Below are 23,668 nucleotides of genomic sequence, written 5' to 3'. Positions count from 1 at the left end.
CTACGTGATCCTCACTCAATCTCTGGCCAAAGTTGTGATATAATCTTGAATATTAATTAATTATTATATTCTAAAAATATTCTTTGCTAAATGCTAAGAATATGAAGGATATAGTTTATATATGGATGCTGCACATGCATCATTTCTACTACCCTGGTAGTATGACTATAATTAAATGATGCATTCATGCTATCCTGGTAGTAGAAATGATGTGTGTGTGTGGTGCCCATGCATAAACCATCTCCTTCAATTATTATATTATTGACTATTATTAATGAATATTATTTAAGTCAGATAGCCTGATTTATTACATTTTTTTAGTTGATTTCTTCCATCCGTTGGCAGCTACAAATTTAACTACTTATTTATAAAATTGTTGGTTTCAACTCTCTATTTTATTTTTATGAACTTGACTTAAATACATATCATTCTGTTCAATGTATGTAACAAGGTTTTCCTATACAATATTAGTAACAGTAAAGCAACTTGAATAATCATGTATGAGTTTATATTTTGGGGAAAATGATATTGACTTCCAGTTTTAAAATTGCTAAATATTGACTTGTTCATCTTATAAAGCAAAAAAAAAAAAAAAAAAAAAAACTATTATATTGGGTGAAAAGTAATGAGTCCGAAACAATCCTCTATCACATTGGCAAGTTTTTTGTTCTCTTTTATCATGTAAAAATGCAGACACGTGAATATTATAAAGGGCATCTTTTCTTGTGGCAAGCCCTCCCAGTTGACAAAAATCAGTGTACGAAAGCACTAGGCAACTGTAAAGCACTGATGTCACAACCTGTAACAAAACCACCTCTGCATGTCATGTTGTTTCTTCACATGTTGTTGTTGCAGCAACCATAATTTTACATTGATTGTGCATCTCATGGTATTAAGTTAAATGATTTTTGCTTCAGAAACAGTCTGAAAAACTTGAAACAGCATGTGAAGCTGAAATTTCTAGTTAAACTGAGAAACTTCCACCAAAAGCGAGTTGTTACAAGAAACATATGGGGTATCTGCAGTGTTAAAGAGATAAGTTCTCAAATTACAGAAATTATTTTCTGAAGGATGAGAAAATACCAAGATATATATTTTATCTGGTTTTCCAGTGACAGTGTAAACTGGTGAAAATGTTGGAAACGAGTGTAAGCTTGTTCATTCTGATTAAAGGGTAACTATCAGAATGATTTCGGAACAATTGGAGATGGATAAAGAGAATGTTCTTGAATTTATGAAGGTTAGTGTGAAGTTGGCGCCAAAAAACTTGACCAATAATTTCAAAACTTTTCCATGGAAGAGGCATGAAAATATGAGAAACTTTATTATACTAATAACAACAAATGTAATACAATACTGCTTGAAAGTGAGTAACCTGATATGTGAAGTAGCAGTTGTTATTAGCTGAAAACAGCTAGATAAAATGTTGGGGCATTTAGAATAGCTAATGTACTGGAAAGTCTGAATATGACTGCAGGGGCATATTCAGGGGTGGGCAGAGGGGGAATATGCCCTCCTTAACCAAAAATTTTAAATTAAAGAAAAAGAACACAGGATGCGTTCTAAAAAAACTGAAAAGCCTGGTTCGTCATGCTCCCCTCTTGCAATGATACCTGGACCTGGCCAGCATGACCCCTTTACGATGACACCTGGATATGCCACTGCTATCACAGAGACTATTATGGTGATTCCCCCCCCCCTTTCAGAACAGAGCAGAAGTGACTGTGAAACTTAGAGGGAACATTGCTCTTAATCAGAGACTTAGGTGAGAACAGGGTTGCATCAATCATTTGGACAAAATTCAAGTAGAACCAAACTTGCTGGTTAATGACATCACAGGGAATGGAACATGGATATTTGGATTGATCTTGAGACAAAAAAAGGCAGTGCCAACTGTGGAATGCAGTGCGTTCTCCAAGACCAGAACAAAAAACGAGGGTAAGTAAGCAAATCAAAATTTTAAGGGTATTGCCAGTCCAGAATGTGTGTTCCATCATTAAGGCAATTTCTGATATAAAAATGGATCCTTCAGATGGAATGTATCCTAACTCTCCTGATTTATCTCCATCTGACTTCTTACTACTCCCATGTATTGAAATTCACTGAAAGGGACATATTTTGGATTTTTGGAGGACAGGCACTAAAAGGTAAACAACTTCCAGAAATACAGCTAGTCATATCAGAAGAAAATGCTTAATGCATGGGAACCACTGAAGAAGACAAAAGCATGTAAGAGAGGTCAGCAAATATTTTTCATTTGGAAAACAAAATATGGACTAGATAGATTTTTGGATGCTAATTCCAAATCAGTTTTTGGATTTCCTCTAGCACAATGGTTCTTAAACCTTTTCTACCTACGTACCCCTTGCCAAATTTAACATCAATTGCGTATCCCCATTATAAAATATCTTTATTTACTTATTTGTACAATGTTTTAGTAATCTTAAATATTTAACAAGCATAAATAATGTGTACAAATAAAATAAATAAAAAATAAAACCAGAAGTTTAAAGTGAGCATTGTTGCTGTTTTTTCATTGTTAAAACAGTGAACTGAGGAACCATCTTCGATAAAGAAACACACATATCATGTTCCACAAGAAGCCTATTTCGTTTTTAATGAAACGAGTGTCACATTCTGCTTTGCACATATAAATTGTCACAAATGGAATTAAAAGATTCATGGCTCCTCTGATAAATGGAGTTATTGTTTCTTGGAAAATCACACGCCGGCCTACGATGGAGAGGATAGGCAGAAATTTAACATTAAATTTTAGAAGTTCTCAACAAATATTTGTTGTAAAAATGTAAGTAAAATAATTTAAATATATTTCATATCATTAAATACATATAGTAATATTCATAAGGGAGGAATTATTTTTTTTGTTTATTACAAGAAGTATTGTATTTTATATTTACATATCAAGACCCGCATACCCCCTGAAAGACTTTCACGTACCCCTAGGGGGTACATGTACCCCAGGTTAAGAACCACTGCAGTCTAGCACATCTAGTTTTTGTGATGAGTGATTGTGAACATGGTGAAACTGATTTTACTACTCACATACCTATTCAGCTAACCTACATGAATACAATTATTTTTTATTATTATTGCTTATGCATTCATATTTATGTAACTGTTTGAATGTATCTGTATCCTTCCGACCGGGCTAGCCAGGTGGGTAAAGTGCCTGCCTGGCAACTCAAAGGTCGCGGGTTCGATTCCCGCCTCGGGCTTGGATCAAAGTACTGCAAAAACCTTGGGAGGTGCATTATGGCCACAGAAGCCTGCGCCAACAACTACCAAAAAAAAAAATCTGTATCCTGGTTATTTCATAATTTATTTGATTGTATTTTTTGTTTCAGTTAAGACCCAGCAAATTACTTAAAATATTAATCATTGTTCCTCGAATAGCTGATGTACCAAAAGGTACATCAGCTTTTGTTCTTCGAAAGTGTAAAAAAATGCCCCAGCAAATATTGCCACGTGTGTGGATCTTTCCTGACTAAAACACAGTGGTGTACAGTCATGACAGATGTTTGGAAATTTTACCAGTTATACTTTGGTTATTCTCTAGGTGACCAGAATAAGTTGTAAGTGCCACATTTTATTTGTAATATTTGTTCAAATGGATCACATAGCTTGTTGAACAAAGGGAAAAAGTTGCTATTTGCCATATCCCACAAAATGTAAGGAGCCAGAAGACCATGATGGTGATTGTTACTTTTGTAATGTGAATATAACTAAATTTTCAGCAAAAAAAATAGGCAAAAGTTTGTTTCTAGACATAACTGGCCCCAAAGAACATATGAGCCAGGAATAAGCAATGTGCAGTATGTTCCATTAGTGGATCTAATGAAAATATTCCTTCTATCTATCTATAGTATGAAGCTCGATAGATCTAAATTTATAAATTTAAAAAGATTATGACATGTATGAAATCATTCTTGGCCACACACTTTGTATTAACACTTGCTGAAAATTAAATTTTAAATGCTTTTGGTATTGGGGTCCCATAACCAAGATCCAAAAAAAAAGTTTCATAAGCCTACTTCTAAAGGCTAGTTACTGTATAATTAATGGATAGCTGCACAATGTGAAACTAAAACTGAATCCACCAGGAAAATGATTGGGTCCATTAGTGCAGTATCAAACTGAGGCCTACAGTGAAGGAATGATAAAACTAATGGACATTTTAATTTTATTTTTTTAAAAATTTTATTATTATTTATTTATATCATTTTATTTTATATATTTTTGCTAGAATTAGCTGGCATGCATGCTAGAATGCTAAATGGCATTTAAAGATCTTGTTGGTAGCATATAACTATAGTATTTACTTATCTGTATGTCTGTTATGCATGTGTAACACAGCAGTTAATGTATTAAATAATTTCAAAATTTTCTTTAGCCTTTGAGATCTATATCTTGGCATCATGAAGGGAAACAGTTCATGTGTAGTCATACAGATGGAAGTATCTCTACCTGGAACATCAGATCTCCCACAAAACCTCAGTCTGTTATGTTCTACCATGGTGAGGAAAGGTTTTCAGATTATTCTAATATTTCCAGATAGAAATAGCACTGTTGAGGTGTACTATAAGTCTATATGGTAACTTAAGACATAGCTGTACTAACTTTTTTTATAATTATATTCTGTTGTGAAATTAAATCTATAAGTGAATTTTAAAAAGGATTGCTACCTAACATAACAATCAAAGGCTTTTATAGTGTTTATCATAATAATATGACAAACTTTGTAATGCTTCCAAGTACAAGTACTATAAGAATTTCATTTGCTTAAAATAAATAAATAATAATAGGAAAAAGGAACTGCCAACTATGGATATGGAAATTTGTTAGAAGTGAAGTTTCATTGTGTGAAGTATCTGCAATAACAGAAATCTGATTAACACATTCACTGCTGGAATGCAAACTTGCATCCAAATGAACTGTGATTTTTGTGCTTCAACACATTCATTCAGTTGTGGTCAATAAATGAGCGCTGTAAAAGGAAAAGCACATAAAATGAACGTGATATCGGCACACTGATTGAACCATGGGCTATTGTATTATAGCTTGAATTTTGCTTAGCATCAATTGCACTTTCTAGAGAGCATTATGAAATTTCTATACTTGGTTCACAGTTTCATATGTTGAACTTATTTTATCTAGTTTAGTATCTTCCACAAGAAGAAAAGGCAAAATTTTTTTTGAAGATGATGCTTGCTGAATTTTAACTGTAGTAAAACACCAGTGTTTTACTACAGACTAAAATGATGTTTTGTATTTACTTGTTCTTCTACTAAATTTCTCCATAATCTGAGCTTTCAGCCCTAAACCATTTTTAGTTCTTTAGTTTGCGAGAAACAAAACATTATCCCTAGTGTGTGTCTACTGATAAAATTTTGAGTAAATAGTGTTTTCCTATAAGGTTTTACACTAAAGGGTTGTTATAATGGATTCACAGCCTATAATGGATTCACAGCCTATGGCATCATAATTGAAAAGGAACCGAGATGGACAGTATGTTGAATCTGATGACAGTGAATCAGCTCTTTATAATATGTCATCTGATACTGAAACAGAATTCTACTGAAGTGATGCAGATTCTGAATCTTGTTCAGATGCATCTGTTGATGTTAGAATGCTACAAACAACAGATTCTGGTATTATTTAGATCAATGATTCTTCACAGATGAAATCCGTTTACTAAAAAGGACTGCCTATTTGTTCCAGTACCCCAGAGAAGTGCCCCGAGGCACACATAAAATGCCTCACAAATATAAAAGACTGCAAACATGTTAACCACCTGATGTTGGCTTCTCCAGTGCAAACATGAGGCCGTTGTAATATCAATGTAGAACTTCAACAAAAAATGCTTCGTGGTACATAAACTCTTGCATATGGTGTGTAGCATTTCTGATTACAATAGTTCCAATATAGGCTGCAGTAATTTTCTGAAAGTCTGGTGCGCACAAAATTCTTTTTTGTAATTATTTCAAAGCATTAGCAATTATGAACAATGAACTCCCATCATAGTACTTTCGAGGGAACCAGCCTAGAGAGAAATGTTTTTTGTTTTTTTTTCCCAGTATACAAAATGGTGGTTTGTTTTTGCTTTTTTTTTGATATTATCAACTTTATTTACATGCGATTGACATGAATGGAAAAAAAGAAAAAAGATTTTATTAAACTAAATATATCTTGAGTATTATATAAACATTATTATTAAAATAATAATAATAATAGTAGCTGTACATTGGTCACTTGCACATTAGCCAGACTTTTGTGGATTTATTGGATGATTTTTTCCTACAGCAGCAGCAGCATGTTCGAGAGACAACCAGAAGGAGTAATACTCTTGATCTGATTATCAGCAGCAATTATTCATGCATTAATTAATAAAATTTATTGATTCGATGTTAAAGACATACACACAAACAAAAGAAACAAAGATTACTGCAGTTGGATTTAAAAAGGCTGTTAATCAAAGGTGGATATTATTGGGATATAAGAGACATGGTGTCACACAGATGTAAGGAATGCAGAATTTGAATTTGAAGAGTACAATGTGTACAGAAAGCACAAGGAATTAATCTTGGAACCTACTAGGCTTTTCATATCAGCTAAGAAATGCTGTTCAAGGTTTAGGCCTAAATGGATGTCAGGTGAACTAATTGAGACTTGTGGTACAGAAGAAAATGCATGGGATGCATATAAAGTATCAGGTGACACAGATATTTATGGTAGATATAAGCTAGTTTGTAATAAAGTCACAAAGGAGGTTAGGCAAGCAAAGGCAGATTACAAGAAATCTTTGACAAAGGATGCAAAGATTTCTTTACTTATGTAAACTCTAGAACTGTAGTGTCCAACATTTTCCCCATACAGGGACGTATTCAAAGTTAGATTTGTTTTGCGAGCTGCACTGAGTGACTCCAGAGAAATTAGTGTTATATTTTCCATATCTTGTTATATGTAAAAGGAAGTTTCTATTTTCATGTTACAGTTTTTATTTTTGGGCTATAAATGAAAAATGCAAATTTCCAACACTTTTAGGCAACAAATCTGTGTCAGTGATTTATTTTTTGAATTTTATTAAAATTATAAAAATATGACTTTTGTTTGTTTTTTTAAACAAGATTTTTTTTTTTTTTTTTTTTTTTTTGTTTGTGAAGCACAGTCACCAAGGTTAAGTAGAAGGTACACCATAATTGGAGTTCGGGAACATTTTGATAGCACCTCGTATAAACCGACGCTTCTGGTCGGGCATGCGCATATTTGATACAAAACGTATATAACAGAAACAGAATTAACAACACCGACACGTGGCTTCATAACTTCAACATTCACCGCAATGAGTGCCACAGTCTTTTAAATTCGTTAATTTCCATTTACTTTAGCATCAAATGTACATGGGTCTTGAAATAATTAACAAGATTTAAAATGCTGCTTTAATTCACTTTCCGCACGGGCTGTATGTTGGACCACAGCTCTAGAAGAACGCATATGAATCAGATTGGTACAGTTGATATTAATGGTTCAACTGCTGATGATCCTGCTCTGGTAGCTGAAAAACTGGACAAGTATTTTGCATCTACATTCACACATGAGGAGTTATTTAGGGAGGGGAATACCAAAAACTGGAAAACTGAAAAACTGAACAATTATTTTGCATCTACATTCACACATGAGGAGTTATTTAGGGAGGGGAATGCCAAAAACTGGAAAACTGAAAAACTGAACAAGTATTTTGCATCTACATTCACATATGAGCAGTTATTTAGGGAGGGGAATGCCAAAAGTTTATCAAACTCTAGCATGTGCTAAAGGATTTTTTTAATAACTGAGAACAAAGTGGAAGAGAAATTGTTGAAGTTAAACATAAGAAAGGCACCTGGGGTGGATGGAATCTATCCAGTTATGTTAAAGAAGGCAGCAAAAGAAGTAAGCCAACCGTTAGCCATAATTATGAGAGATCCTTGGATTCAGGGGAGATCCCCACAGACTGGAGATGTGCAAATGTATCCCCTATTCACAAAGGAGGTTCAAAGGGTGACACGACTAATTACAGACCTGTTAGTTTAACTTCTATTCTGGGGAAAATTATAGAATAACTGGTGACAGAAGCATTGCAGAGTGATCTTGACAAAGCTGCAGTTATAGTTCAGACAGAGCATTGGTTTGTTAAGTGGAAGTCTTGTCTGACCAGTTTGATTGGATACTACTGTGTGGTCACAAAGGAACTGGATGCAAAAAATAGTTTTGATATCATATACTTGGATTTCAGGAAAGCTTTTGATACTGTTGCACATGGAAGACTGCTGTACAAATTGGGGCAGTATGGCATTAAGGGCAAGTCTGCTTGGATAAAGGGATGGCTGAGTGGCAGAAGACAGAGTAGTGATCATCGGACACTGCTGTTCATTGACTAAGTTATTAATGGAACCCCCTAGTGTTTGGTGCTGGGCCCATTGTTGTTTTCTATATTTATCAATGATATTGATGAAAGTATATTGGACTTAATGTCCAAGTTTGCAGACAATACAAAGGTTAATGACAGTATACTACTGCAACAGGACCTAGAAAAGTTTGGCAGATGGGCTGAGAAGTGGCAACTAAAGTTTAACATTGATGAATGCAAATTACTGCATATGAGTAGTAGTAACCTACCAACTGTGTGGTACCACACTCAGGGTAGTGGGGAATGAAAAGGACCTGGGGTCGCTCCATCATATTACACTTATAGTTTGGGAATTCGAAAATTGTAGATTTAGAACAGCTTATGAGTGTTTCAGAAAGGGGGCGAAGAAAGATGGAAAGGGAAAAAGGTTTCACTCGGAAATCCGGGTGCATGACTACCCGTCTCCGTTAGTAGAGGTCCTGGATTGTGGGGGGGGGGTTATGTTCTGTTATTAAAGTTGAACTTATAGGATATTTGTTTTAGATCCCATTCTTCAGATATTATTATTGGTCTATGTATGTTTATTGATCTCATTGCTTGTGTCTCACTGGTTTCTAACTTAAATTTTGTGTCTTGTTTGTCTATTATTATCGTGTTTTCAAAGGAAGGGTAATGTCCTGTGTCTAAGTGGTGAGCTACCAATTTGGAGCTATTATTTTTTTCAGTTCGGTCTACTTTTTCTTTGTTATTTGGCTACTTTTAAACTGCTTTTGTGTTTTTGGATTCTTGTATGTAATGTGGTGTGTATATATATATATATATATATATATATATATATATATATGCAGTCACAGTCTGGTGTGCAAGGAATTGCATAAACTACGTTTGTCTGTTGTTTGAAATCTATTTTTTTTTTTTTTTTTTTGTTGTTGTTTGTTAGCTAAGTTTTTTATTATATCCATAGTTTCTTGGAGCTGCCAAAGACTAAGTTTACTTCTGAATCTTTGAAGATTTTTTTCAACGGTTGTTGATACGTTTCAATATATGGGAGCCCTATCATTGTTTTTTTAGCACTTCTCGTTTTGGTTTTTCTTTGCTGCTTTTTTCGGCAATATTTAAGGTGCCATTTTACGAGCCATTTTGGGTAACTGTTGTTGGAAAACCTGTCCTTAAGTGTTTTGATTTCCTGTTTGCGTTCATCCTCTGTAGATGAATATCTGAAAGCATTGTAGAACTGGGCTATTAGGATTGATTTTTTATGAGAGAGGGGCCATAGCTGCCAGAGTGCAAATAATTACCCTTATTTGTAGGTTTGTGGTATATTTTAGCGTTGATTTTGGTGGCATCTCTTGTTAATGTTAAATTTAGGAAGTTGATCCTGTTGTTTTTCTTCATTTTCAGTTGTGAATTGTAGCCGATCATCTACATTATTCAACTCGTGAAGATGGTATTTATGGTGTCTGGTTTGCCTATAAGCAGGCAGTCATCTATATACCTTCCATAAAATTTAAGGGATGGGAAAAAGTACCTGGAAATTATGTGGTTTTCTATTTCCAGGCGGTAAAATTTAGAGAGATGTCCACTTATGGAACTGCCCATTGGTATCCCATACACTTATTGATAAAAATCTCCTTCATGAATGAAATAATTAGCTGATAACAGTATATTTAGTAGGTTTTTTAGATTAGAACAGAATCAAAGAACATAAAAAGATGTACAATATAGAAGAGTCCAAAAGTCCAACACAGCCCTACATGCATTCCAATGTGGTGGCATATGGGATTTCAACAACACTAGAATCCTTTCTACAGACAACAGAAGGAAATTTAAAGAAGCCTTCTTCATAAAAATGTTTGGAGCCCCAGCAGTCAACAGAAAACAGGAAGTTGAATTAAACCCACAATATTTCCAACTTTTCGATAAGAAAATAGAAGAGGAAATGAAAAACCAGGAAAAGAACATAATCCAGACACTGAAGAACAGCCCAAATACCATCCCTTCCAGACCCCCAAAACCAGCTTGCACACTGATGTACAGAGTATGAGAGCAAAGATCACCACATAAGAACCACCGGATCCAGGATAGAAAACTTGGCACCATTTTATTGACTAATGGACTTATCCCTCACCTATAAATCAATGCTGGCAGCATCTCTGGGAAAACCATGCAGTGCATGTTATCACCAATGTGAACAGTTTCTCATCTTCATGATTTATGGGTCCAGTTTTGGTCAGAAGTCTACATTTGTGGGGATGGTAATTGGGGCAGTCATAAAGGACATGGGCTCAATCCACATCAGTTCCACAAGTGCATCTGGGATCCCGAGTAGAACCCAGTTGCTATAACTTTGGATTTAGGGAACCATGGCCTGTATGCAAGTAGGTGGCATATAGCCCTGGGGCAAACCAGAGGGACAGTTTGGGGAAACTACAGTTACCTGAGAACCTCCTGGCAAATCCTGTAGTTGACTCTTCCATCTAGTCTGCCGTTGCTAGTGGAGTGTCATTGATTTCTTTTATTTTTGTTTTTGACATCACTTTCACTCTATATTGTAATCCCTAGGATATTAATTAGGATTTGTCCCTTAATTCTATAATTGAGGCCCTGCAGAGTAGGTGTAGTGACAGTGAGTACACCATGATAGTTCGTAGTATAATCCTCTATATAGAGTCCAGGTTCTTTTTATTTTTATCCAAGATAGCTCTGTAAAACCTTAAGTTTGTGCTGAATAGGAAAAAGATTGCCTTATAAATAAGTGTATTGTCGTCTTTAAACCCTAGTTGGCACAGCTGATTCTTGCTATCATTTCAGTGTAATTTCTCATTCGGAGCTGTCTTTTGATTAGCATAGATTAGGTTTTGATTTCAGAAATTTTTAGCTTGTAGTTTTTGCCCTGGCCTATAGGAATGTTTAGAGCAATGTTTTCCTGATGTTCTAGGCTAGCTGTGGTATCTGACAAGCAATAAAAGGATGTGTGCCGAGGCAACCTTGTCTATGTTGCCAATATCCATTGACAGGAATTCATCCAGAACTAGGTTCCAAAAATGGGACACAGAACTCACTCCTGGGGAATCCTTGCATTACTGTATGGGTAATACTCTAATAGTGGGTTTTAACTGTAATCTGCCCATTACTGAGGTAATCCTTAATACAATTATAAAGATTTCAAGGGATTCCAGGTTGGCACAATCTCCTAATTATGCTGGGCTACTGTAAGATGTCAAATGCTCTAGCAAAGACAAATACAGAATGGTGGGTGACCCCCAGTGCTTGTCAAGTGGCACTGGGGGTCACCCACCCCAACTCCACGTAGTATTTACGGAAAGGGAATAGAGAATGGGGGGGGGAGTTATTCTCTTAGTTAAGAGGCATAAAATCTAAGTCATTCTATCCATTTGTCATGGGTGGCCGGTGCAATGTTGAGTTAATTTGGTGTAAGATAAGCACCGGGAAAACAAAAGTGAGAGTAGGAGTGTGTTATAGGCTTAATGACTATGATGAATATAATGAACAGTTGTACAGACAAATAGAGTTGGGGCTAGTAAATCAGATTGTTTTACAGCGTGGGATTTTAACTTTCCAGAATGTTTTTACCATGGTTTTTACCATGGTAAAAACATTCTGGAAAGTTAAAATATCTGAAAATATCTGAAAAGATTCCTGAAAATATCTGAAAATAATGAAAGAACAAGAAAAGACAAACTCACCAAGTTTCTTCTTTTGATATGTACATCTGCTACTCTGAATGCCAGAGTAGTAGATATACCTGCATAAACAAGTAACATGGATTATCCATATATAAAAGAATGTTTCAGAAAATAGTGCTTTTTCACGTGCACACTTTTTGCTTTCCTCAATTGTGTCATACTGCAACAAAGTGATTTACAGGTCTGTCTCAAAGACCATGCCTAGGCACTCTTAAATTAAATTAAGCTGCATATACCACAGCGATAACTCATTACCTGATAGCATTTAGTAGAGCTATGACGTCACACAATGTTTACAGTTGGGCCGTTGTTAATTTAATTTTTAGTGTTTTTAATTTTTGAATTCTACGTCTTGAGGCAACGATTCAATTTTTTTCAAAAGTTTCTTTAGCTATTAGCAATTTTGTTAATAATGGCAGTAAAATAGAAAAGAGAAAGATTGTATCAGAAAGGCTGAGAAGAAAAGAAAAGATCTTGAAAAGATATGTGAAGCAGCACTTAAAAATCCTCATATCGAAGAAAACAAAGGGATTATAAGTTAAAGGCTTCACAATTAAGAATGGAAAGATATGAAAAGAGGAAAAATAATGAAACTCCAATTGTTGATAAAAAAAGGGAAAAAAAAAAAATCATAAAAAATAAAGTGGTAAAAGACGAAAATGATCAAATAGAGATTCCTGAAAATATCTGCAGTTCAGGAAATTTAATATATGATATTTTTGAAAGTATTGAAACTCCTTTCGAAGAAAAGTTTCAATGTGCAATTTTAGCTGCAACAAACAGCAAAGGGGTGGGGGGGGGGTTCCTCCCACTAAAAAAATAAAATATAAAAACATATAATTTAGGTTCATGTGACACAAGTCAGAGGGGAGCGAAGCGACCTTCTGACTTGTGAAAATAAAAAATAAAAAAAAAATGTCAGCACAGCCGAATGCTCTGATGGATAGCCATGCACCTCTCCTCCTTGCTGAAGGAAAAATGCCCAGAAAGTGTTCTCACATCATGGGAAGTTCCGCAATTTCAGTGGTTGACAGCAATTAACCATGTCCTTTTCCCCTATTATAGCCCCAAGGTTTTCTGATGTTTTATGATCTCAAATTTTTTTTCACAGGTTCATTATCAAGTGACTAAAATAAAGATAGAACAAGTATCAAAAACAGATTCTGTGAGGAGTAGAAAAAATTTTGCAAATTATAATTAATTTTTTTAATGATAAAAAGCACCCAAGTCTAATTGCATGTCAAGTTGTAAAACATTAACATTGCTGTGGACAAAACAGGGGGGGGGGATAGATTTTGTATTTAATTTGTACCGGGCATATGTCAGCATACCTATCAATGATCATACCCAAAATATAAGCTGAAATTTTATCTTGCTTTAAATATTCTTGTGATTATTAGACATGTTTCAAAGCAGTCAGCCTTTTTTTTATCCAGTAATTACAGAATAAAAGATTTTTTTTCTATTAATCATCTCTCTTTGGAAAGATTGTGATTATTTTTGATAATTAATTTCATCTTCCAGCTAAAACAACAGATGCCAAACCTGAACCCTGTAAACCAATATACAAAGTAGAATGGAAGACTGTGAGGGGAGGGTACGTATTAGATATTTTTATTGAAAAAAAAACTTGCAGTGAAATTTGAGGTACATTTTAACTTTTGAAAGTCCTTCAGTTTTAAGTAGTGTAGTTAGTCAGTTTGGATCATTCAAATAAAAGTGGACAGAAAAAAACATTAATTTAATTTTTTTTTTTTTTTTTCTTTTTTCCAAAAACATGATTGCATTTATCCCATTATCACCATCATGAAAATGCTCCCTGATATTATTAACTTGTCACCTTTTTTTAAACATAATTCAATCCAAGGTTTGAACTTTATTTGTGACTTGGATCTGGACTGCTAGATATAGTTTGTCTTCTTTTACATTAGAAAAAAGTGATTTAATTGAGTTTAAGATCAACCTTTTCATTTGTAATTAAATAGAATAAAAAATAGAATTATCTAAGAAAAACTTTTTTCTCATGAACAACTTTTGTATGTAAAAAAAAAAAAATATATATATATATTTTATAAAGCATGTTACAGAGACTATTGAAAGGGGAAAAAATGACATTCTTTAAAACAATAAGGCATAGCTGCTAACTCTCCAGATTTACGATGGAGAATCCATATCGTTTTAACTCTCTCCCACACACCCCCTTCTTTTCATCTCACTGTTTTAACATAGTAACATGGTTTTTCTTTATTTTATTATTATTTTTTATTTCCTCACAAAAAAATAGTAAGATTGTTAAAATTGTAATTTAAAAAAAAAAATGCGAATTGCTTCTTATTTATTTTCATTAACAAATAAGATCATAATAAACACCTGGGATTAGTTTGACATAATTGTTTAGTTGTCCATAAAAAAGCAGCTTTTTTTATATGTTTGTAATTTACAACCCAATTTATATGATATAGGCAAAGGGTGATACCCTCTCTCAATTTAGAAAGCAATAAACATCAATAATATTACTTAAAGTTTACAAAAATTAATATCATTAAAGATGATATTAGTTCATTTGCATCATTACTACTAGTTAGATTTTTTAGACAAACCAAAGATTGTCATCATTATTGTAACATCTTGTTGTGAAATCCTTCACAATGTGAGTTGTCCTCCTCCTCTTTCAAATAAGTAACACTCGCCCATTAGAGAAGACTGTTATTTATTTTATCATTAAAGATTTATTTTTATTAAAGAAAATAAATGTGTGGGATGGCAATTCCAACTCCTCACATCCCCAATGGAATCTAGAAATATGAGCCAAAGCACTACCTCCTCTTCTCAGTAAATTGATAAAGGCTGCCTTTTCTATCTTTCACTTGTAATTATACACGTGATAGTTATAAAAGCTCCTCAATGTGGGCACCTGTACATGGTGTGAGGGGCCTCCCAGTGATGCTGCTGGAATTCCACATTAGGGTTGCTGGGATCCAATGCTCACAGCCTTGGTTCCAGGCTATCATCATAGGAATTTGGCATGTTCGCTGTACGTTGCAACCTGTGAAAATTCAGAAAGGGGGGGGGGGGATCCTGGTGGTTGAGGGGACCCGGCTTCAATACACCAATTTGGCTCCTGCTTTGACAAGACTGGTGGTCCTAGAAGGCCCGGCCAGGATCTATCAGATCAGTAATGATCAACATTGAGTTCACCTGCAGGGATCACACGTGTCAGTGCCACACCCTTACCCTCATGGTCCATGGGACAGGATTCAGGCTGACAGCGGTGTGGGTATGGTGTCTGGATAGCCCTGGCATCCCACTCCCAAGCACATTTATTGCTTGCCTGGTAGTAGGCATCCCATTTGGGCTCTGTGGCGGGTGGGAAGCCTGTGCACTTGAACCAAATTAGAAACATTATGAATCCCGATAAATTTATTTCTTCAGAGGCTCCAACACGGTCCCTATCTGAGAAAACAACCAGTGAAACAGATAATGCTAATGTAGCAAAGAGACCCTGAACTGAAATACCATCGGGACCTAGCCCAAGATTTTTAATCATCCATTCTACTAATGAAAAACCTGTTAGGAAAATGTCGCCCTTTTTTATACAAAAGGATTTAGAGGGGTTAGCAGGTTCTCCAAAATCAGTTAAGAGGCTTTGTTCTGTGGACCTCTTAATTGAAACCAAAAATAATAGGTACTCTGAGCAACTACTTCGAACAACATGAATCAGAGGAATGCCCATTACAATAACAGCACATAGAACACTAATTCTACTTCGAACAACATGAATCAGAGGAATGCCCATTACAATAACAGCACATAGAACACTAAATTCTTTGAGAGGTGTCATTCCTGAATGGAACCTCCTCGGGGTTACTGGGGAGGAAATCTGCTCTGAACTAAAACCACAGCGAGTGATCTCTGTTAAAAGAATTTCTGTGTGTAGGGATGGGAAACTTATGGGAAACCCACTAGAAATATCATTCTGATGTTCAATTCACCGACATCTAATGAGATCAAAGCCACATACATCAACTGTCCATTGAATCCATGTGTTCCAAATCCCTTACAGTGTGCTTTAGATGCCAGAAATATGGGTACTTGCAAATGACCTGTCGTGGTGCCCTTGCATGTGCTCAATATGCTGCAAAGGACCATGAAACTTCATCATGTTCAGCTACTAAACCAACTTGCATTAACTGCCTAGGAGAACACCATGCCATAGGTGGAAAGAAGTAAAAGAAATTCAGTGACTTAAGGCAGAGCTGAACATATATCAGGAGGCAACAAAAGTGGTGAAACCTATAAATAATGAGGCTACCTACACCCAGAAGCAGCAAGGAGGTGTTCCCTCGGAACTCAGGCTGAAATGACCATCCCTCCAAAAGTCATTCATGTCCATCACACGTTACCTTTTAAGTGCACAAAAACCTGCACATAAAAACCAATCAGCTGCAACTCCTATATCAGTACCTCCTGATCCACCATCAGCAACAAAAGAAATTGTTAGAGAAAACAGTAAAATGCCCAAAGCAACCCCTAGTTCCCAAGAACATATGGATGTCAAGGAGAAGGAGGAACCAGATGATTCTTGGAACTCTTTGCAGAGGAGGAAATGGACACAGGACAGCATCCATACTTCCCCAAAGGAGATAAGACCAAGACTGAGAGAAGTAAGCCCTCAGCACTTTGGAAGCCACCTGATGGACCCACCAAGCAAAAATTCCTACAATTGAACTGTTGTGGATTCCAGCAAAACAATGATGATATCGAGGCTCTCCTGCAAAAGCATGTGCCAATTTGCTTTTGCTTACAGGAGACATATTTGAAGGCAACTGAAAACACTTCCTTTCATAATACTACTATTATATGTAATGGCAGAACTGGTGATGGACCTGCTCATGGGGGAGCTGCTATCGTTCTGGGTAACCACACCCCATTTCAACCTGTTCCGTTGTCCAACATCAAAGCGGTAGCAATTTGCCCTAAAGGAGGGTTTTTACTAACAGCCTGTGTATGCTTTGTGAGGGTCGCTGTCATCATTGTCTTGACACATTGTCTTACAAATTTCCATAGTTTTGCAAATGTCCACATCCAATTCATGCAATTTATGCTGTTCTAGTACGAGCTCTTCATTGTCATCGTAGATCTCGGCGTATGCCATTTCTGACAGTATCTCTGTTTCCTCATTGCGAAATGGAATGTGCAGCATTACCATCTCGTGCTTGTACTCCATGAGATCCTGAGCCATGTCATAGTTAAGTTTCGATAGCATATTATGAATGGATACTGTCATTTTTTGCACATTCGCAAATATAGCATACAGAACAGAAATCTAAATAAACAGTGTTGAAATTATTCTGGCTAGCTATTTTGACCCTGTCAAAATAACTAACCAGATTTGTTAAACATGATTTTCCCTTCACAAAACCATGCTGTGTATCCAAAGAATTCCATTTCTAACTAAATGATTCTGAATTCCACCCTTGATCATTGTCTTCATGACCTACTACTGCAGTTAGACTGGTCGCTAATTTCCCACTACATTCTTAGAACTGCCTTTATGTATTGGCACTTTTCCAATCGAATGGAATCTCTCCCGAGTCTAGTGATACTCTCATAATTAGCCTTAATGATTCCATGCATTCACTTGCTGCCTCCCTTAAAATTAAGGGTATATGCCATCAGCCCCCGAAGCCTTACTCACCTGTAGGCTCAAATGTTTTTTCATTAAATACTCAAGGGAAATTTCAGGTTCGTTAATTACACATTTTTCAATTCACTCCCATAATTTGCCATTGATATATAGGGTTTTCCTGTAAATATCGATGCAAAGTAACTGTTAAGTTCATCTGCAACATCAACTGGGGTATCTAATACTATCCCACTTCTGTACATAAGGGTCCTGTCTGATTTGTCATTTTCTTTCTTGCATTTCTATATGTGAAGAATTCCTTATCCCCACTCTTTACCAGCGATGTCCCATAATCTGCCTTTACCAGCCTAACCTTTTCTGTGACACTATTACAGATGAATTTGTAACTGTTATAATCTTCAGTACTTTTTATTGCTCTGTAACTTTTCCATGCTGTCTTTTTCTGCTCAAGTAATCTGGCAACTTCATTACTCATCCAACTTGCAATCCTCCTCGTGGAGTATATTTTTTTTAATGGTATATATGCATTTAGGGCTTCTGTGATTAATGTTTTAAAGGTACATCATAATTCAATTGAATTCGCTCTCTGTGAGATATCTACTCAGTTAATAGAGGCTATGTAGCACCTTAAGCCTTCATAATTCCCTTTCCTTTTCTGAAATTATAGCCCATTCCTGTGCCTTTAATTTCTGTCACTTCTCTCTTCATCGTCCACCGAACTCCATGATCACTTCCTGTACTGTCAGCCCTATTATGTCATGTAGTTCATGTAGTGGCATCTCCTAGGCTTGGCAAGCCTAGGAGATGCCAGGGTTTGCCCCACCAGAGACGTGATGCCTGGCCCACCTCTCTGTGGTAAAGGACTGACAACAGTGGACCTTGGTTTTCCAAGGGCCCAACAGCAAAGAGCCCAGATGAACAACAGACAAACATACCCCAATGTTACACTATAATCTACACTTTTCTTACCTCTACAAAGATCATTGCAGAGTTGAGGGAAACAACTGGGGCTACAAGACCTGTAACACTCTGCTCTATGTGCTATACTCACCCTCTGGTTAAAATCCATGGTCAGCAGTTCTACTGTTTTCATTCATCACGACCATCAACTTGGCATGAATGCCTGCCATTGTCCCACTTACTATTATCTGTCCATTCTTGGAGCACCTTAACCATGGCACTCCATGAACAACCCACAAGATTTGCAGTTTCTGTGATACTGACAGAATCATCCCTTTATTCAGAGTTTATCAGATCATGTCCCTTGCCCATGTCAATTAATTACTTTATGTGGACTGCATGACACATACCTGCAGTATCACATTTATCATTTCTCACTGTGGCACATGTGCCACCCTGCAGGGATGAACAGCCAATTGATAAAACGTGGGGATGTTCATAATATTTTGACTGGACAGTGTGTGTGGTGACTATTCCCAGCATGAAAATTTATATGAACTGCAGCTTATTTGCAAGTTTAACTGAGATTTGGGTCTTTCAATTTGTCTGTAGAGATCCTGTCTGTAGAAAATGCCATTTTAAAATTCCTGATCAAATATAGTAGAGCCTCAAAGTATAGGAGGGTAAGGTTCCTGTTACCTCCACATAAGTGAAAATTTGTGTAATTTGGGGCTCTCCCTATAGAAAACTATTGTATTAAGTTAAAACAAACTTCTATAAACTATGTACACATGTATATAAACTTTATTTGTATAAACTGAATGTACATAAATCTTAAAAGTAAGGTATGAGTCTCCTCAAAAAGGGTGCACTTAACATGGTGCAACTAACCTAAACATGGCCTTCAAAGGGGAGGTCATGTTTAGACTAAAAACAAAGGTTATTGCCCTTATTAATCTATAAAGCATCATCTAGTTAAAGTGCAGAATCCTTGTCCTCATGTTTAGCAAAGCTAATATAATCATCCACACTAAGTGTGGATGATTATATTAGCTTTAAGTGGAAAACTCCTGGGTTTGAATCCTGTCAATGAGAGGAGTTTTTATGGGCTCTCTTGGCTGAGTTAAAAAGTCTCAGGTAAAATCTGCACAGTTTTCTGTACAGAGTAAAATCTGCTGCTAAATGCACATGATTTACAGGCATAATATATACTGATGCTCACCTTTTGCTTTAACACTTGACACATATACAGGGTGTCTCAAAAATACAATGCATAACTTCAGGAATGAGTTCCTCACATGTAGACAATAAAAATATTTTATATCAACATAGTTCCAGAAATGCTTGGTTCCCGAGTTATTAGCTGAATGTCTTATCTCCCGCAGGTGATTAATTACTTTATGTGGACTGCATGACACATACCTGCAGTATCACATTTATCATTTCTCACTGTGGCACATGTGCCACCCTGCAGGGATGAACAGCCAAAAGATTTCCTTCATCACAAGGTACTGACAGAATCTGGTTGTTTTCCATTCTGACCATGTACTCAAATCAGGAGCAAGCAGATATGCACTTTATGTATGGTTTGGCGGATGGCAATGCTCTGGAGGTGCGTCGTTTGTACCACGAAAGGTTCCCATAATGAAGATGTCCAGAGGAAAACGGTTGAAGGTATTCATCACTGCCTTTGTGAGCATGGGACCTTTACACCTCATGCTGCCGACAGAGGATGACCAAGATCTACAGCTCCTGAAGTAGAGGAGGAGATTTTGAACATTGTGCATGCCACTCCTGGAATCAGCACACGCAGAATAGCAATGCAACTGGCTGTTCAACGTTCGACTATTTGAAGAGTGTTGCGAGAACACTAACTGTATCATTACCAACTGCAACGGGCACAGACCTTGTCACCAGCAGATTACCCTGCGCGAGTAATGTTCTGCCAGTGGTATTCAGGCAGAAGGTGGACATTTTGAACAATTACTATAAGGTGATGTGAACAGTTAAGTGTCATAGACATACCTTCAAAACTCGGAAACCAAGCATTTCCGGAACTATGTTGATATAAAATATTTTTATTGTCTCCATGTGAGGAACTCATTCCTGAAGTTATGCCGTGTATTTTTGAGACACCCTGTATGTATGTACAGAACTCTTATTCGTCTGAATGAAAAGCTGGTACTGTGCATTGGCTATGATATCAAACTTCCCCTTTCCATTTCTTCCCCTCCTCTCTCACTGGTACTGACTTTCATCATTTAAGGCGCCATAGCCTAGTGGTCATGCGCGCGGATGCATAAGTAGACATGCCTTGAGTGGCCAGAGTGGGTGGATCTGGGAGAAGGGAGATCTATACCCTACAATTAACACAGTTGTAATATTTGCCAAGCAGAAGCTGTTTGCCAGTTTACACATTCTAGCATTGCAGTTCCTTTCTTCTGTTTTTCTATTTGCACCTATTAAGCAGATGCTGTCATAATTCCAGGGGCTCACATATGGTGAGTATGGGCTTGGCACACCCAGGATCCTGAGCTGCATATTCTCTTTCTTGGTGATTCTCTCTCTCTCTCTCTCTCTCTCTCTCTCTCTCTCTCTCTCTCTCTCTCTCTCTCTCTCTCTGTGTAATTCAGACTTTTTTTTTTGGCTGGTGCAGCATAAGCCCCAGCTTCCTTGCACCATATGGCTAATAATAATAATAACTATCTCATACGAAAGTTGTTAGACAATATGCAATTGGATTGCTGGCCAGGCCCAGTCTTGTGCTTGTGTTCTCTCCCATGAGTAGCCTTCTCTGTCTCAGCCATACTCTAATCCAAACTGTACTGTAATTCTCCTCTCCTCTTGTCAACCTGATTTGGTTTCTATTTTTTTCTTTTTTTCTTCTTATTATTATTTATTCATTTATTTTTTTGTTTACAGGGCTCATCCTCTGAAACCAGATTTCCAGAGGGCATCCCAACACAGTATCATTTATTTTTCAGATGTTTTGAGTCCTCGTGGCAAGGGATGAGAACTAGCAAGTGAATTTCCATTGCTTTTCTGTTGGCTGGTTGTTAAGTAAACAGTCATACAACATAACACTAACATGCAAAAATGTACAAAAATATATGCGAGATGAGCACAATTGACATTGGTGGATTGGAGGTGATTGTGGGAACTGCCTAGACAGATACATTTGTTCATTGATTCTTCTAAATTAATCTGAAAGCTGTCCTCTTTCATAAAGAAAGCATTTATGCTTTTGTTCCTGTACTTTCTGTTCATATGGCATTTTTCAAGGTTGTTCAGGTATGTTATGAAGCCAGAATTCGCTGGAATTCTGATCCAGAAGTTGATGAAATCGAATCAAGTGATAATGTAGATCATTATGTCTAAGTAACAATTGCAGAGATTAAAAAAGTATTAAGCACAGAAGAATAGTGCAATAAAAGGCTTATTACATCTGCTTAATACTGAATTAGAGTTAATGAAGCTATTTGTGAAGGCATTTTTTTTTTAGACACAGTAGTGGGAATTGCTTGAAGTTTCTTAGAGATTAATTTCCAAGATTATCTCAAAAGAATTTCTGTTGCTCCAAACAAGAAAGTTTAATTTCAGACAAGCAATTTGAAGGAATGATAACTGTGGGCAAAAAAGAAGCATGAATCAGCCTCTATGTTGTTCACATCTTAGGAAATAAGAAGGATGCTAGTAATGAATGTATTGTTGAACATGAGATCACTAACTTTCAGAATTTTTTTTTTTTTTTTTTTATGTGAACCCCAAACACAAGAGGTATTAGAACCTATAGTACTTAGTACCGTGCTTGGGTTAAAAAAAAAAAAAAAAAAAAGTACCGTGCAAGGGTTGAAGGAGAAGTATGGGGGGAGGGGGATGCCGGAAACTTTCAAGCCTCCAATAAGCAAAGTGGTGGTATTTCACCGGTTGATGAAAGTCATCTACCACCTAAGGATGCAAGATGAGCTGGAAGATTCATTTCTTGTACTCCCATATAGAATTTTTGTGGACAGTCTTCAACTTAATTAACAACACTTACTTAGCAACATAATATTGTCTTTGAAAAAAGAAACATCTAGGATAATGCAGAAAATAAAAATTGTAGAAAGTTCATTTCAGATCAAAATTCCTGTAATGTATTCCAAGAAATCTTGATGAATCTACATATATTTTTTTAATTAATGTTCATCTTCACTTTAACTGAATTTTGTGTGCTTTATTATAAAATTTACAAAATAAGAAAAAATGGATATCAATTCTGGAGTTGTTAAATATGCTTGTAGAAGTTAAAATATTAAAATAGGAATCCCATTGTTGCATGTTGCAGTTTGCAGGTTTATGTAACTAAATGCCATCAACGTTTAGTTAAATGATATGATAACAATGTCTTTTAAAAAGTACTTGTGCTCTATGTTTTTAGCTATAAGTATTGTATTTTTTCTTTTCTCTTTATATAGAGATTCTTTTGTAATTTTCTCCGGAGGGCTGCCAGTTGAAAAGACTGGTCAGACACCAAGTTTAACAGTCATTCATGGCAAAACTACAACAGTCTTAGAAATGGAGCACAACATAATTGACTTTGTTACGTTGTGTGAAACACCATTTCAGAGCGGTAAGATTTTCAGACATAATTAAATATGTTAAAAAATTTGAATATATATATATTTATATATGTATGTATGTATGTAGTACACTAGAAGTGAAATTCTTTTGTGGTTAAATCTTACAGTAAGCAAATCATTAATATAATGATATTGTTTTTCTTATAGAAAACAGAACAGACCAACATATGTAAACAAATTATGTAATATTTATTTTGGTCTGTTCATGGAGATGGGTGGATTTGTTTCTTATAGTGATGATTTTGCATTATGCTTCTGTCAAAGTATAAACAAGAATGTTCATACTCTGAATGCTCCAGATTCTGCAAATTGCAACGTTTTGAGGCTAAGCACCTTCAAGGAGATGTGATTGGGATCTTTAACGTCTTGAATGGATTGAGGAAAC

At 36.0% G+C, this 23,668-nt stretch overlaps 1 protein-coding gene across 5 annotated transcripts in view; it reads left to right on the top strand.

Moving 5' to 3' along the window:
- LOC150080903 (syntaxin-binding protein 5-like) overlaps positions 1 to 23,668 on the top strand; it is a 795,970-nt gene that overhangs the window by 220,323 nt on the left and 551,979 nt on the right. For all 5 annotated transcript variants that reach the window (XM_090381037.1, XM_090381035.1, XM_090381034.1 and 2 more), the window contains exons 8-10: positions 4,412 to 4,535; positions 13,639 to 13,711; positions 23,119 to 23,273. In XM_090381037.1, the coding sequence (XP_090237163.1) occupies positions 4,412 to 4,535; positions 13,639 to 13,711; positions 23,119 to 23,273 (352 nt within the window). The remainder of the gene's footprint in view (positions 1 to 4,411; positions 4,536 to 13,638; positions 13,712 to 23,118; positions 23,274 to 23,668) is intronic.

Source organism: Mastigoproctus giganteus, chromosome 9, assembly GCF_048544385.1.
Source record: "Mastigoproctus giganteus isolate SK-2022 chromosome 9, ASM4854438v1, whole genome shotgun sequence".
Taxonomy (NCBI): domain Eukaryota; kingdom Metazoa; phylum Arthropoda; class Arachnida; order Uropygi; family Thelyphonidae; genus Mastigoproctus; species Mastigoproctus giganteus.
The sequence above is the reverse complement of the archived record's forward strand: the minus strand, read 5'-3'. Positions and strand labels throughout refer to the sequence as shown.